We start from the raw sequence: 13,322 nt of genomic DNA, 5'->3' as shown, positions 1-13,322 counted from the left end.
TATATTTATTCTGCTTCTGTACAAACCATTTTCCCTCTTCCCTTAAACTGCCAGGTTAATAATTTATATGATATATTTTTGTTCACTGTGACAGGAATAAAGCCTAGATCAGGTTGGGCCATTGATCCATTTGGGCACACACCTACTATGGCATACCTGTTAAAACGAACAGGTATTTCAAATATGTTAATTCAAAGAGTCCACTATTCTGTGAAGAAGTACTTGGCTAAACAAAGGAACTTGGAATTCTTTTGGAGACAGAATTGGGGTATGTGAAATTAATATGTTGTATTTAATAGTGCAGTAACTGGTTCTTAAACTTTTTATTGCAAGAAAAAGAAATCAAGGTTTTAATAGCTGCCCTTATCAGTGTTAATTTAAACACCAGTTACATTGTTAATGAAACCACATTTGTGCTGCTGTATACTAGCAAATTGCCTCCTTGGTGTGGTAAATGTTTCCTGATTTCTGTGATGTCATTATTTATGTTAGATCGAAACTGGATATGAATAGACGGAAAGACTCAATTTTTAATACCACAAGAAATTAATGCATGTAATTCATAGAATCATAGAACTCCTACAGTACAGAAGAAGGCCATTCAGCCCATTAAGTCCGCACCAACCCACCAAAGAACATTGCACCCAGACCCAGCCCCCTACCTTATTGCATAACCCCACATTTACCATGGCTAACCCATCTAGCCTGCACATCCCTGGACAATTTCAGCATCGCCAATCCATCTAACCTGCACACCTTTGGACTGTGGGAGGAAACCAGAGCACCCGGAGGAAACCCATGTAGACATGGGAAGAACGTGCACACTCCACACAGTCGCTCAAGATTGGAATTGAACCTGGGTCCCTGGCACTGTGAGGCAGCAATGCTAACCACTGAGCAACTGCGCTGCCCCCATTATCAGATAATGTGATAGTTTTAAAATTCAGTCTCCAAAGTAATAATTCTAGAATGCATTTAATGAAAGCGGCATTTGACTTATTAAGTCATGATTAAACCAATAACCTTGATATTCTGCACCATATGCACTGCTTTTGTTATAAAACATTGTCTCCTATGATAGACAATAAATAATGCCAACTGATTAGATCATTAGGTTTGCAAAATTGAGTAGAGGACCTGCCCTTAGGCAAATCCCTACACAATTATTCAAAGGAGACATTCTCAAATGCATCTGCCAAACTGGTTTAATGCTTCATCATCAGTAGTCCTGTTTTCTTCTGCCAACATAAGTATGAAGAGCTCACAGACTTTTTTGAGACTAACATTGAGTTTATTTAGTTGCTATAACCTCCTGCACCTCTCCTCATTAAACCAAAACCCACAGCTTTCTGTATCTGCTATCTCGATCAGCTCATGACCTTTCAGGGCTCATTTTGTCCGTGAAATTCATGATAGTATTCCTTGACAAGATCTGTACTAAATTACTGATGTTATGAAGATACGTTATCTGTAGTGTTAATGTACAATCTCATAATACCATTGATTGGATATCTATCTCGATCTTGGAATTTTCTGAGGAATACGTTGAAAGGAGATTGGCTGCAGTGATGAATAATTTTGCATTTATAAAGCTTGACTGAAGCCACTAAATCTACAAATTTTTCAAAGAGGGGTCGCGTCCCCACAGTTGGTGGGTGTATTAAAGCTAATAAATTTGAACACAGGCACTCTGAGATTCTAGACTTGCCTGAAGCCTTACATTCTGTCTTTTCACTGAACCTTCTGTCGTCAAAGTTTGAGAGTTGAAAGCCCAATTCAAGATCTAATCAGCACAGTGGAGGATTCATAAAGGAAAATTCAGAAACTGCCACCACAGTTTCCAGGAAAAGTAATTTCAGATATCCATAATGAGTATGCAAAGTGACTTGAGCTACTGACCAACATTTGGATCATTTACGAATAAGTTATTTTTTTCCTAAATTTAATGTTATTTGGCCAGAGTACTTTTGGTTGTTTTCAAACTTTGCATTGGTTTGGATGAAGAGTAGTTTTATATATTTTTGAGCAGTTTAAACCTTTAGTCAATTGTTTTTGCGACTTCAGTTGAGTAAGTTTTTTGTTTGCAATAAACTAGATCATTTCGTACTAAAGGAACTTGGCTGACTTGTTTCTGATGTTGAGTTGCAATATAGTCTGATGTATCAGTAATGCCTATCTTTTTAAATTCAAACTTTGTTGTGTCCTGTGGAGGAGAGGGATAAAGAAAGGCATCAATTCACCCTTTCACTTCAATGATAACAGTGATTATCTGGCTTCTCTTCTTGGTTCCAATGTTTACTGACATGATAATTATTGCTTCTCCTGAGGCATTGCTCTTCTCCCTTCCAAAACCATTTCACTGCCTCTTCTCAAAAAAAATGATGACTTCCTTTGCCTCACAACTTAGTTCACTCTAATCAATGCCGTAAGAACATAAGAACTAAGAGCAGGAGTAGGCAATTTAGTCTGTCAGACCTACTTCACCATTTAATATGACCATTTGTGATCTCATCTCAGTTTCAACTCCACTTCCCTACCTGCTTCCCATAATCTTTCAATCCATTACTAATTAAAAATCTGTCAATGACCTTCTTAAATTTGTTCTGTGCCTTGGTGTCCACCACTCTGGGGTAGTGAATTCCACTCATTCATGACCTTTTGAGAAAACTAACTCCTTGTCATTTCTGTTTTAAATCTGCCACCCCTTAGCCTAAAACTGAGAAGTATCTTTGATATTTTCCTCTTGTGAGGCACATCTACTCTATACCTACTTTTCAATCTCTTTAAACTTCTTATATACCTCAAATAGATCTCTTCTCATTCTTCCAAAATTACATCCTCTCTGATCATTGTGCGGTAATTCTCCCTCTGCTAGGTATGACATGGTCGACAATATTATGCTTTCTCTAATACCTTTTGTCTGTTGTTTAACACAATGGCTGTCCTCCATCTTGTTTATATTTGATAATAGATAGAGCGACTCTAGCATTGGCATCTCTTCTTGTCCCATATTATTATCTCTGGAGTTATTGTAGATTCTACCCTTGGCCTCCCTCTCATTCTCTACATTCTGCCACCTGGTAATATTATCTTAAAAAAAAGTCAAGGTTCCATATCAGCAAATCATTGAATGGCATAAAAGAGAGCCACAATCTCGAGTAGCCAGACTGATTTGATTGTTAAACATCCAGTCATAAATGTCCTACTGAAACCTTACTCATGCCTTTTTCACTTGCAGGTTCATTAATTACGATTGTCTCCTGGATAAGTTCACATAATATTCTGTTTCTGTGTTCTATGTCATATCATGTTCCAGTCACCTTCCATGCCTGCACCATATTAGCTCCTGGCCCAGAAATGCTTGTAAATTAGAATTGCCATCATTGTGTTCAAATCTTCATATCGCCTAACCCCTACTAATCTCCTCAATATTCTTCAACCATATAACCTCTGAGCACAATGTTCTTTCACCTCTGACTTCTTACACTTGCTCTCTGCTGTTGCCATACCTTTTGGCAGCTGCATATTCTGTTGTCCAGGTCCTGAAATATTGTTCTGAATATTCCTGTGTCATCTTTTTCCTTAATTCCCATAAGGCCATTCCTAAAATCTATCTGTTTGACTAAAGTTTTACGTTTGAAATTCTGCTTTGGGTAATAATTTACATTTTTAATGTTTACATTTTCATTTACCCAATGCCATGTTTTATGTATTCCATTTTAAATAAATTGTAAACTGTTAGAAGTTGCTAAATATTTATGATGGATAGAACTAATATTAATTCTTGGTGCAGAATATAGGTTAAAATTCTGCCATGTCATGACATTTAATATTCTCTGGTATTAGTTAGGCTTGTCTTTGTACATTTGTTTCTAAATTTTATTTGCATGGCAAGTTGGTGAAAATGCAAACTAATAATGACAGAGAAGGACTTGGGTGAACAGAACAAGAAACAATGTATGTCCTTATCCAATCAGATTGAAGAATTGTGAAATTAACACTAATTTCTCAGAAGGATGTCTAAATTAGAGTGTCATAGTAAATTTCGAAGTAAGTACTGGAACAGAGAAAAAAAGACTTGGTTAAGAGGGAAAACAAAAATGATAAGAGCAATGTATAAAAGGATTAAATCTGCGTTATGTTCAAACCTAACAATTGAGACTGGACATGTAACATTTAATTTCAGTACCACAAAGTTTGGTTGGCAGCATTCGCACTTATCACGTGTTAAATTTGTGCAAGATGGACAGAAACTTTTGCATAAATGAGTTTGTCGTTGACAGCAAAAATTAGGCTTTAATATGAAAGCAAATGTAAGCACAAATCACATTTTCTTACGATTGATTCAGAAACATTTTGTAAACAATTGCTTCTTTTTTTGCTCTGATTTGCACAGCATATTTTCATTATGAAAATCTTTGCATATGGGCAGTACAATTGCTGCTATACTGCTTTTGTGCTTTCACTTATGCCGTTTTTATTTCAACTTCAGATCAGAATGGAAACACGGACATCTTGTGTCAAATGATGCCCTTTTACAGCTATGATATTCCTCATACATGTGGCCCTGATCCTAAAATATGCTGTCAATTTGACTTCAAACGTCTACCTGGAGGCCGAATTAGTTGTCCTTGGAGGATACCTCCAGTTGAAATACATGATGGCAATGTTCAAGAAAGGTAGCCTATTTAAAATCTTCAACTATCAGATTTGCATACCACATTGTGATCATTGGGAGGGAATTAACTGCATGAAAATAGTGTGTGGCTTAGTTCTTCAGAGCTTCCAGGTTTGGGATTGCTTTTAATATTCGTTTTTATATCCAGCAAATATTACAAGTGTGATCTTGCCAAAAGTCTGGATAAATCGAGGAATAATATTTCCTTGAAGTGTTTTGATTGTATAATGATATTGTGAATGTTAATAATGTGGGCCAACTCCTACAGTGTTATAAAAACATCTCTCCTCCTTTTTGACCATGAGGCAGAAAAGAGGGCTCTCAACTTATTTTCATATTTGTCTTCTGTATGCTTAAGTGACATTTAGACAATTTGAGTCATCAAAGGAGATTTGTGTTGCATTTGTTAGTTTTCCGCTATGTTTTAAAAATTGGAACAAATGTAACATGTTATTTAAAATGCTGTCGAACTTATATAATTTAGCTTTGATTCTGTGTTCCAATTTACCACCTTCGCTGATAAATTGCCTAAGATTAATTTAATAGATCAAACAGGGAATCTGTAACTGAACTGCTTCATGCTATAATCAGCTGAGCCATTGAAGAAAAGTTGTCTGTGCTTGATAGCAGAGGACTTTTTGAAATTTATGGAAAACTGGGACCTTTGTTTACTTGAGTAACTATAAAAAAGCAGGTCTGGTCTTGATTACTGATTATAGTAATTGATCTTCTAAAAGTGTCAATGAGACATTGATGTTTAGTATGGGCGGCACGGTGGCCCAGTGGTTAACACTACAGCCTCATAGTGCTAGGGACCCGGGTTCAATTCCACCCTTGGGCGACTGTATGTGCGGAGTTTGCACATTCTCTCCGTGCCTGCATAGGTTTCCTCCGGTTGCTCCAGTTTCCTCTCACCATCTAAAGATGTGCAAAGTATGTGGATTGGCCATGCTAAATTGCCCACAGTGCTCAGGGATATGTAGATTTGGGGGTTATAGGGTGATGGGTGTGGGTGGAGGGCTCTGAGGATCGGTGTGGACTTGTTGGGCTGTTTCCACATTATGGGGATTCTGGAATACATTCTATGATATTTTGATGCAAGTGACATTGCTCTGTCTGGGATTACATTTAGAAGCTACCAATTGTGCAGTGTTTTTCCAGACTAAGTTTGTTAACATTTCAAAGTATGCCAGTTTTCTTTGGTTGATTTAATCTGCCCAGTATCTCTTTGTTGTTAGGCAGGGTGAAAAAGAAAAGGTGGCTTAATTTTAGAATTAATTAAGAAAATGCATCAGTATGAGCTGTTCTGGAGAATCTCATTATCGTGCCCTAGTGGTTGCAGATTTTGTTTTAAAATTGTGTGCTTCTTAACTGACTAATGCTCAGTGGAATAATGGAAGAAGGAGGAAAATGAAGGTGAACAAGAGAGTGAAAGAGAATATAATTTAAATTTTTTGTACTTGAACCAATTTGATGTTTCATCTGTGCACATTTAAGATGACCACAAAATTTAACTAAGAGAGAATAACGCAACTTTGAAATTAGGAAAAAAGCCGAAATATATTAATTTACATTTAAAATAAAACAGAAGCCAAAACCTTACTCCCTTGGTTACAGTCCCAGTGTTGAATAAGAAAGTGGCAGGTTCAGATTCCATTCTAGGTTTTTGTGAACTCCAAAACAAAGTAAAAGTTAATTCATTGCAGATGACAAAACAAGTAAGTAAATAGAAGTTACTTCTTTCTTTTCATTTGTGCTTTGCTATATTATAAAAATGTTTATTGACCATTGCTAATTCAGTACGTTAAATATTTTAAATCTTTTCTCTGTATTTTTGAAGAGCCAAACTCATCTTAGACCAGTATAGAAAAAAGTCCAAACTTTATCGCACCAAAGTGGTCTTGATTCCCCTGGGAGATGATTTTCGTTATGACCAGTGGTCAGAATGGGATCAACAGTTTCAAAATTATCAGAGGCTTTTTGATTATATGAACTCCCATCCAGAGCTGCATGTGCAGGTATGTTAAAGTCTAGAATATAGTTAGCACAAGTATAGATTTTAGTGCAGAGAAGTACAGATATTTTACCATTATGTTCTCTGTAATATATACAGATTATAAAATGCTTTTAAATTCTTAATATAAGAATATCTTCACATAGATTGATGCTTTGTACATTAAAACATGCAAAAGTGGTGAACAGGAAATGAGCGTCGAGATCATTGGACCTAGAACTGCAATAATGCACAATATATGTTAACGACTAAATGAGAAAAGTGAGTATATTGTAGCAAAGTTTGCAGATGACTCAAAAATGGAGAAAGACTGCAGCAAGCTATGGAATAGAGGGTTTTGGATGTCCTCATCCTGAATTACAAAAAACTAGCATCCGAGTTTAACTGGTAATAGGCATGGCAAATGTAATAACGGCCTTTATTTCAAAAGGAATGGAATATAAAGGAAAGGACATTTTGGTAAAACTATACAAGGTACTAGTCAGACCACAGCTGACTGTGAATAGTTTTGGTGCCAATATTTAAGGAAAGGTATATGGATATTGGAGGCAGTAATGAGATGGTTGAATAGGCTGATAGCAGGTATGGAGGGACTGTCATATAAGGAGAAATTAAGCAGATTGAGTCTTTACTTGTTCACGTAGTAGAATGAATAGTGATCTTATCGAAACACTCAAAATTCTTAGGAGACTTGTGGCTCCAGAACCTCCTACATGGGTTTGTTTTCCCATGTAGGAAGGTCTGGGGCCACAGGGCACAATCTAAGAATAACGAGTGTCACATTTAAGATAAGGATGAGGAGGAATGTCTTCCCCCATAGGGTAGTGTACTGGTGGAAGCCTTTACCACAAAGGGCAGCAGAGTGGCTCAGTGGTTAGCGCTGCTGCGTCACAGCATCAAGGACTTGGGTTCGATTCCACCCTCGGGTGACTGTGTGCACATTCTCTCCGTGGTTGCTGTGATCTCCTACGATCCAAAGATGTGCAGGTTTGGAAATTGTCTATAGTATCCAGGGATGTGCGGATTAAGTGGCCATAAGAAACACAAGGTTACAGGGATGCAATGGGACTAGGTGGAATGCTGTTCAGAGGTTTGGTGTGGACTCAATGGGCTGAAAGGCCTGCTTCCATACTGTAGGGATTCTAGGACTATCTATGACTTCTATGAATGTCTATGGCCCTTGAGGCTGGGTCATTACATATAGTCAGGGCTGGGATAATTAATTAGTATGGGAACCAAGGCTTATGAGGAAAAGATAAGGAAGTGCTGTTAAGGATTATCGGATCAGCCATAATGCTATTGAATGGCAGAGCAGACTCAATAACTGAATTGCATAATTCTGCTCCTATATATTGTGTTCTTATGATCTTTGTAGTACTGGTAGTCAGTCTTTACAGAGTCTTCATTATAAACCTAGATTTTCTTCCCATCAAAGACTTTATTTCAAAGCCCTGCATGTACACATGCTTGATAATGTTACTATGTGTGTAACAATACAAATGGCCAAGGTAATTACAATCTGCTAGGCATGTACCCATTTTCCCAGTACCTGCTAGTTGTTTACTTCCGCTTGTGCAATGATAACCCCCAGTCAAAATATCCATCATCTCTCTTGACAAATGCATCCCATAAGTTTATATAGTGTTCAGCTAATACATTTAAATATACAGGGTCCTTATAAACAGAAGTATGAATATAAAAATTAGGAGCAGAACTGTCTTTCGGCCCTTTATCTTACTCTGCCATTTAATATGATCATGGCTGATATATTTGTGTTTTGCATTCCACATTCCCATCAACCTCTAATTCCCTTGCTCAAGAATTCATGAGCCAAGATGAACAACTCCACATTTTACCACACTCACCCATTCACTAAATATCTACTTGCAACCTCCTTATACCTACTGCACAACATCGTTTCCTACCCATCTTCAGTAAATTTAGCAACAATGCATTTATTTCTCTATCGTTATCAATTGTAAGAAGTTGAGTGCCCAGGACTCTGGGACTGTACTCATTGCATCTTGCCAACCAGACAAAGACTGGACACACTCTGGCTTGCTGAGCAGAAAGCAATCTTCAATCTAAGTTACCCCCATATCTTGTGATTTTATTTTTCACAATAATTTTTTTATGGCACTGTATCAAATGCCTCTTGGAAATTTAAGCTCAGTATGTCTACAGGTTCTCCTTTATCCACAACTCATGTTATTCCTTCAAAGAAATCCTATAAATCGGCTGAACATGAATTCCCGTTCAGAAAATCATACCAATTTTTCCAGATTACATTGCATTTTCAAAGTGCGCTGTTAGAATCTCTTTAGTGATTGATTCTAACACTGTCCCTAAGCAGATATCAAATTAACTGCGTATATTTGCCTATTTTCTGCTTTCCGCCCTTGAATACTGAGATTGTGTTTGCTATTTTCTAATCTAACAGAATCTTGTCTGAATCAAAATGAAAATTAACACCAATGCATCCAATAGGCCATTAGTGTCCTCTTGTAAATCCCTAAGATGAATTCCATATGGTCCCACAGATTAGTCAACCCACGGTTCCACCAGTTTGCTTAGTACCGCTTCCCTCGTGACTGTAACGTTAATTTTCTCCCTTTTGCCTTCTGATTTATGGCTACTACTGGAATAATTTACAAAGACAGAAGCAAAATATTTGTTCATTGCTTTATTTTCTACTATTAACTACCAGCATTCTCAATCTCTCAAGAACTAATGCTTACTTTATTTCCTGCCTCCTGTTCTAAAAACTTATTCATTTGTTATCCGTTTTAACATTCCTAGCTAGCTTCCTCTCATAAGTTAACTACTTCATCCTGAAAGTCCTTTGTCATTCTCTGCCTTTCTTTATCTCTGACCAAGCATCTAAACTGCCACTTATCTTTGGACAGTCAGATGCTTTTCCCTAAAGTTTGATGCATTCTTTAACTTCTTCTGTTAACTATGGATATCATCTGTCCTTTTAGAATGTTTTTCTTTATAGTAGGGATATATTCGTTTTGAGTATTCTAAGATCCCATAAATGCCTGCCAATTGACGTGTCCTCTCGCCTAGTATGCCAGTTTGCATTGCAGATCCATGTCAAAATGCTGTCTTTCATCCAATCTTTTCCATTTTAAGCAGGACGTGACATTCAGCCTTGTTGTGGTTGCTGCTTCCTGTCAGTGCCATCGCTCTGAGTTCTTTAATTAATCCTGTTGCAATCTTTTTAGTAATCTTTAGTATACATACAGAACTTCAAGGGACTGACCTGCACGAGGTGTGCAGGATTTTTGACAGAAAGCTGTGCAACTTCAGTTGAATATTGATTTTGACTAATTCCTGTCATAATATTAATCTCTGACATATGATTCTGGATAAACCAGAATTCCTTACAATTAACGAGGTGTAGAGCTGGATGAACACAGGCCAGGCAGCATCAGAGGAGCAGGAAAGCTGACATTTCAGCTCTGGACCCTTCTTCAGAAATGGGGGAGGGGATGGGGACTCTGAAATAAATAGAGAGAGGGAAAGGCAATGATACAAAATGGATAGAGGACCAGATAGGTAGAGAGAAGATGGACAGTTCAAGGAAGCAGGGATAAAGACAGTAAAGGTGAGTGCAGGTAGGGACTTGGGGCGGGGGTTGGTCAGTGAGGAGGGAGGGACAGTAGGTGGGGGGCCATTATGGACAGGTCAAGGAGGCGGGGATGAGTTAGGCTGGTCTTGGGATGAGGTCAGGGGTGGGGAGATTTTGAAACTTGTGAAGTCCACATTGAGACCATTGGGCTGCAGGGTTCCCAAGCGAAATATGAGGTGTGTTCCTCCAGCCTTCAGGAGGCATTGTTGTAGCACTGGAGGAGACCCAGGATGGACAATTCGTCCAAGGAGTTGGAGGGGGAGTTGAACTTGTCGCAACTGGGAGATGTTGTAGTTTGTCACAAACCAAGTGTTGGTGCTCTACAAAGCAGTCTCCAAGCCTCTGACAACAAAATGTGAGGCTGGATGAACACAGCAGGCCAAGCAGCATCTCAGGAGCACAAAAGCTGACGTTTCGGGCCTAGACCCTTCATCAGAGAGGGGGATGGGCTGAGGGTTCTGGAATAAATAGGGAGAGAGGGGGAGGCGGACCGAAGATGGAGAGTAAAGAAGATAGGTGGAGAGAGTATAGGTGGGGAGGTAGGGAGGGAATAGGTCAGTCCAGGGAAGACGGACAGGTCAAGGAGGTGGGATGAGGTTAGTAGGTAGATGGAGTTGCGGCTTGGGGTGGGAGGAAGGGATGGGTGAGAGGAAGAACCGGTTAGGGAGGCAGAGACAGGTTGGACTGGTTTTGGGATGCAGTGGGTGGAGGGGAAGAGCTGGGCTGGTTGTGTGGTGCAGTGGGGGGAGGGGACGAACTGGGCTGGTTTAGGGATGCAGTTGGGGAAGGGGAGATTTTGAAACTGGTGAAGTCAACATTGATACCATTAGGCTGCAGGGTTCCCAGGCGGAATATGAGTTGCTGTTCCTGCAACCTTCGGGTGGCATCATTGTGGCACTGCAGGAGACCCATGATGGACATGTCATCTAAAGAATGGGAGGGTAGTGGAAATGGTTCGCGACTGGGAGGTGCAGTTGTTTGTTGCGAACTGAGCGGAGGTGTTCTGCAAAGTGGTCTCCAAGCCTCCGCTTGGTTTCCCCAATGTAGAGGAAGCCACACCGGGTGCAGTGGATGCAGTATACCACATTGGCAGATGTGCAGGTGAACCTCTGCTTAATGTGGAATGTCATCTTGGGGTCTGGGATAGGGGTGAGGAGGGAGGTGTGGGGGCAAGTGTAGCATTTCCTGCGGTTGCAGGGGAAGGTGCCGGGTGTGGTGGGGTTGGAGGGCAGTGTGGAGCGAACAAGGGAGTCACGGAGAGAGTGGTCTCTCCGGAAAGCAGACAAGGGTGGGGATGGAAAAATGTCTTGGGTGGTGGGGTCGGATTGTAGATGGCGGAAGTGTCGGAGGATGATGCGTTGTATCCAGAGGTTGGTGGGGTGGTGTGTGAGAACGAGGGGGATCCTCTTTGGGCGGTTGTGGCGGGGGCGGGGTGTGAGGGACATGTTGCGGGAAATACGGGAGACGTGGTCAAGGGCGTTCTCCATCACTGTGGGGGGGAAAGTTGCGGTCCTGGAAGAACTTGGACATCTGGGATGTGCGGGAGTAAAATGTCTTATCGTGGGAGCAGATGCGGCGGATGCGGAGGAATTGGGAATAGGGGATGGCATTCTTGCAGGAGAGTGGGTGAGAGGAGGTGTATTCTAAGTATCTGTGGGAGTTGGTGGGCTTGAAATAGATATCAGTTTCCAGGTGGTTGCCAGAGATGGAGACAGCGAGGTCCAGGAAGGAGAGGGAGGTATCAGAAATGGTCCAGGTGAACTTAAGGTTGGGGTGGAAGGTGCTAGTAAAGTGCATGAACTATTCGAGCTCATCATGGGAGCGCGAGGGGTCACTGATACAGTCATCGATGTAACGGAGGAAGAGGTGGCAGATGGGGCCAGTGTAGCTGCGGAAGAGGAACTGATCCACGTATCCTACAAAGAGGCAGGCATAGCTTGGGCCCATGCAGGTACCCATGCCACCCCTTTTGTCTATAGGAAGTGGGAGAAGTTGAAGGAGAAGTTGTTGAGTGTAAGGACGAGTTCAGTTAAGTGGATAAGAGTTTCAGTGGAGGGGGACTGGCTGGGCCTGTGGGAGAGGAAGAAGCGGAGGGCTTTTAGGCCATCTGCATGGGGAATGCAAGTTTATAGGGACTGCACGGCCATGGTGAAGATGAAGTGTTGAGGACCAGGGAATTGGAAGTCTTGGAGGAGGTGGAGGACGTGGGTGGTGTCATGGACATAGGTGAGGAGTTCCTGGACCAACGGGGAGAAAATGGAGTCGGGATAAGTGGAGATAAGTTCAGTGGGGCAGGAGCAGGCAGAGACAATGGGTTGACCAGGGCAGTCAGGTTTGTGGATTTTGGAAAGGATATAGAAACAAGAGGTGCGGGATTGGAGAACGAAGAGGTTGGAGGCAGTGGGTGGGAGGTCACCTGAGGTGATGAAGTTATGGATGGTCTGAGAGATGATGTTTTGGTTGTCAGCGGCAGGGTCATGATTGAGGGGGTGGGAGGAGGAGTCAGAGAGTTGGCACCTGGCCTCTGCAATGTCGTGATCAGTGTGCCATACCACAACTGCGCCTCCCTTGTCCACGGGTTTTATAGGGAGGTTAGGGTTGGAGCGGAGGGAGCTGTTTTCTTTTTTCTTCTGTTTGGATAGTTGCACCACTAGTCAACAAAAAATAATTCAAACTTCTTTTACACCCAGGTCTCTTGATATACATATTTTGGCATGCAAAGTAAATTTGCATTAAATTTAACTAACAGTTGATTTAAAAAAATGCAAATGCCATGATGGTTGGAACAAATGACATTGGTGTTCGCAAACTGAAAGGAGGAACACTGCCAAAAGGAATCAACTTCAATTGTTCTGGAAGTTCAACAGTTAGCAATGTAAATATATAAAATGCCATATAAAGAGTACCTAATTAACATTGGCTAATATCATTTGGGCTTTGAACAAATGGGAAAACTACTGGTTAACGAACATATTTCTAAAAAAAACCTACACAAT

General features: G+C 40.6%; 1 protein-coding gene across 2 annotated transcripts in view; it reads left to right on the top strand.

Moving 5' to 3' along the window:
* man2a1 (mannosidase, alpha, class 2A, member 1) overlaps positions 1 to 13,322 on the top strand; it is a 163,548-nt gene that overhangs the window by 52,341 nt on the left and 97,885 nt on the right. The window contains exons 6-8 of one of the 2 annotated variants that reach the window (XM_048527297.2): positions 95 to 268; positions 4,493 to 4,679; positions 6,519 to 6,696. In XM_048527297.2, the coding sequence (XP_048383254.1) occupies positions 95 to 268; positions 4,493 to 4,679; positions 6,519 to 6,696 (539 nt within the window). The remainder of the gene's footprint in view (positions 1 to 94; positions 269 to 4,492; positions 4,680 to 6,518; positions 6,697 to 13,322) is intronic. The other variant, XM_059644699.1, reaches the window with a different exon arrangement.

The sequence above is a fragment of the Stegostoma tigrinum genome, chromosome 3 (genome assembly GCF_030684315.1).
Source record: "Stegostoma tigrinum isolate sSteTig4 chromosome 3, sSteTig4.hap1, whole genome shotgun sequence".
Classification (NCBI taxonomy): domain Eukaryota; kingdom Metazoa; phylum Chordata; class Chondrichthyes; order Orectolobiformes; family Stegostomatidae; genus Stegostoma; species Stegostoma tigrinum.
This window is presented reverse-complemented; position numbering and strand designations above follow the sequence as displayed.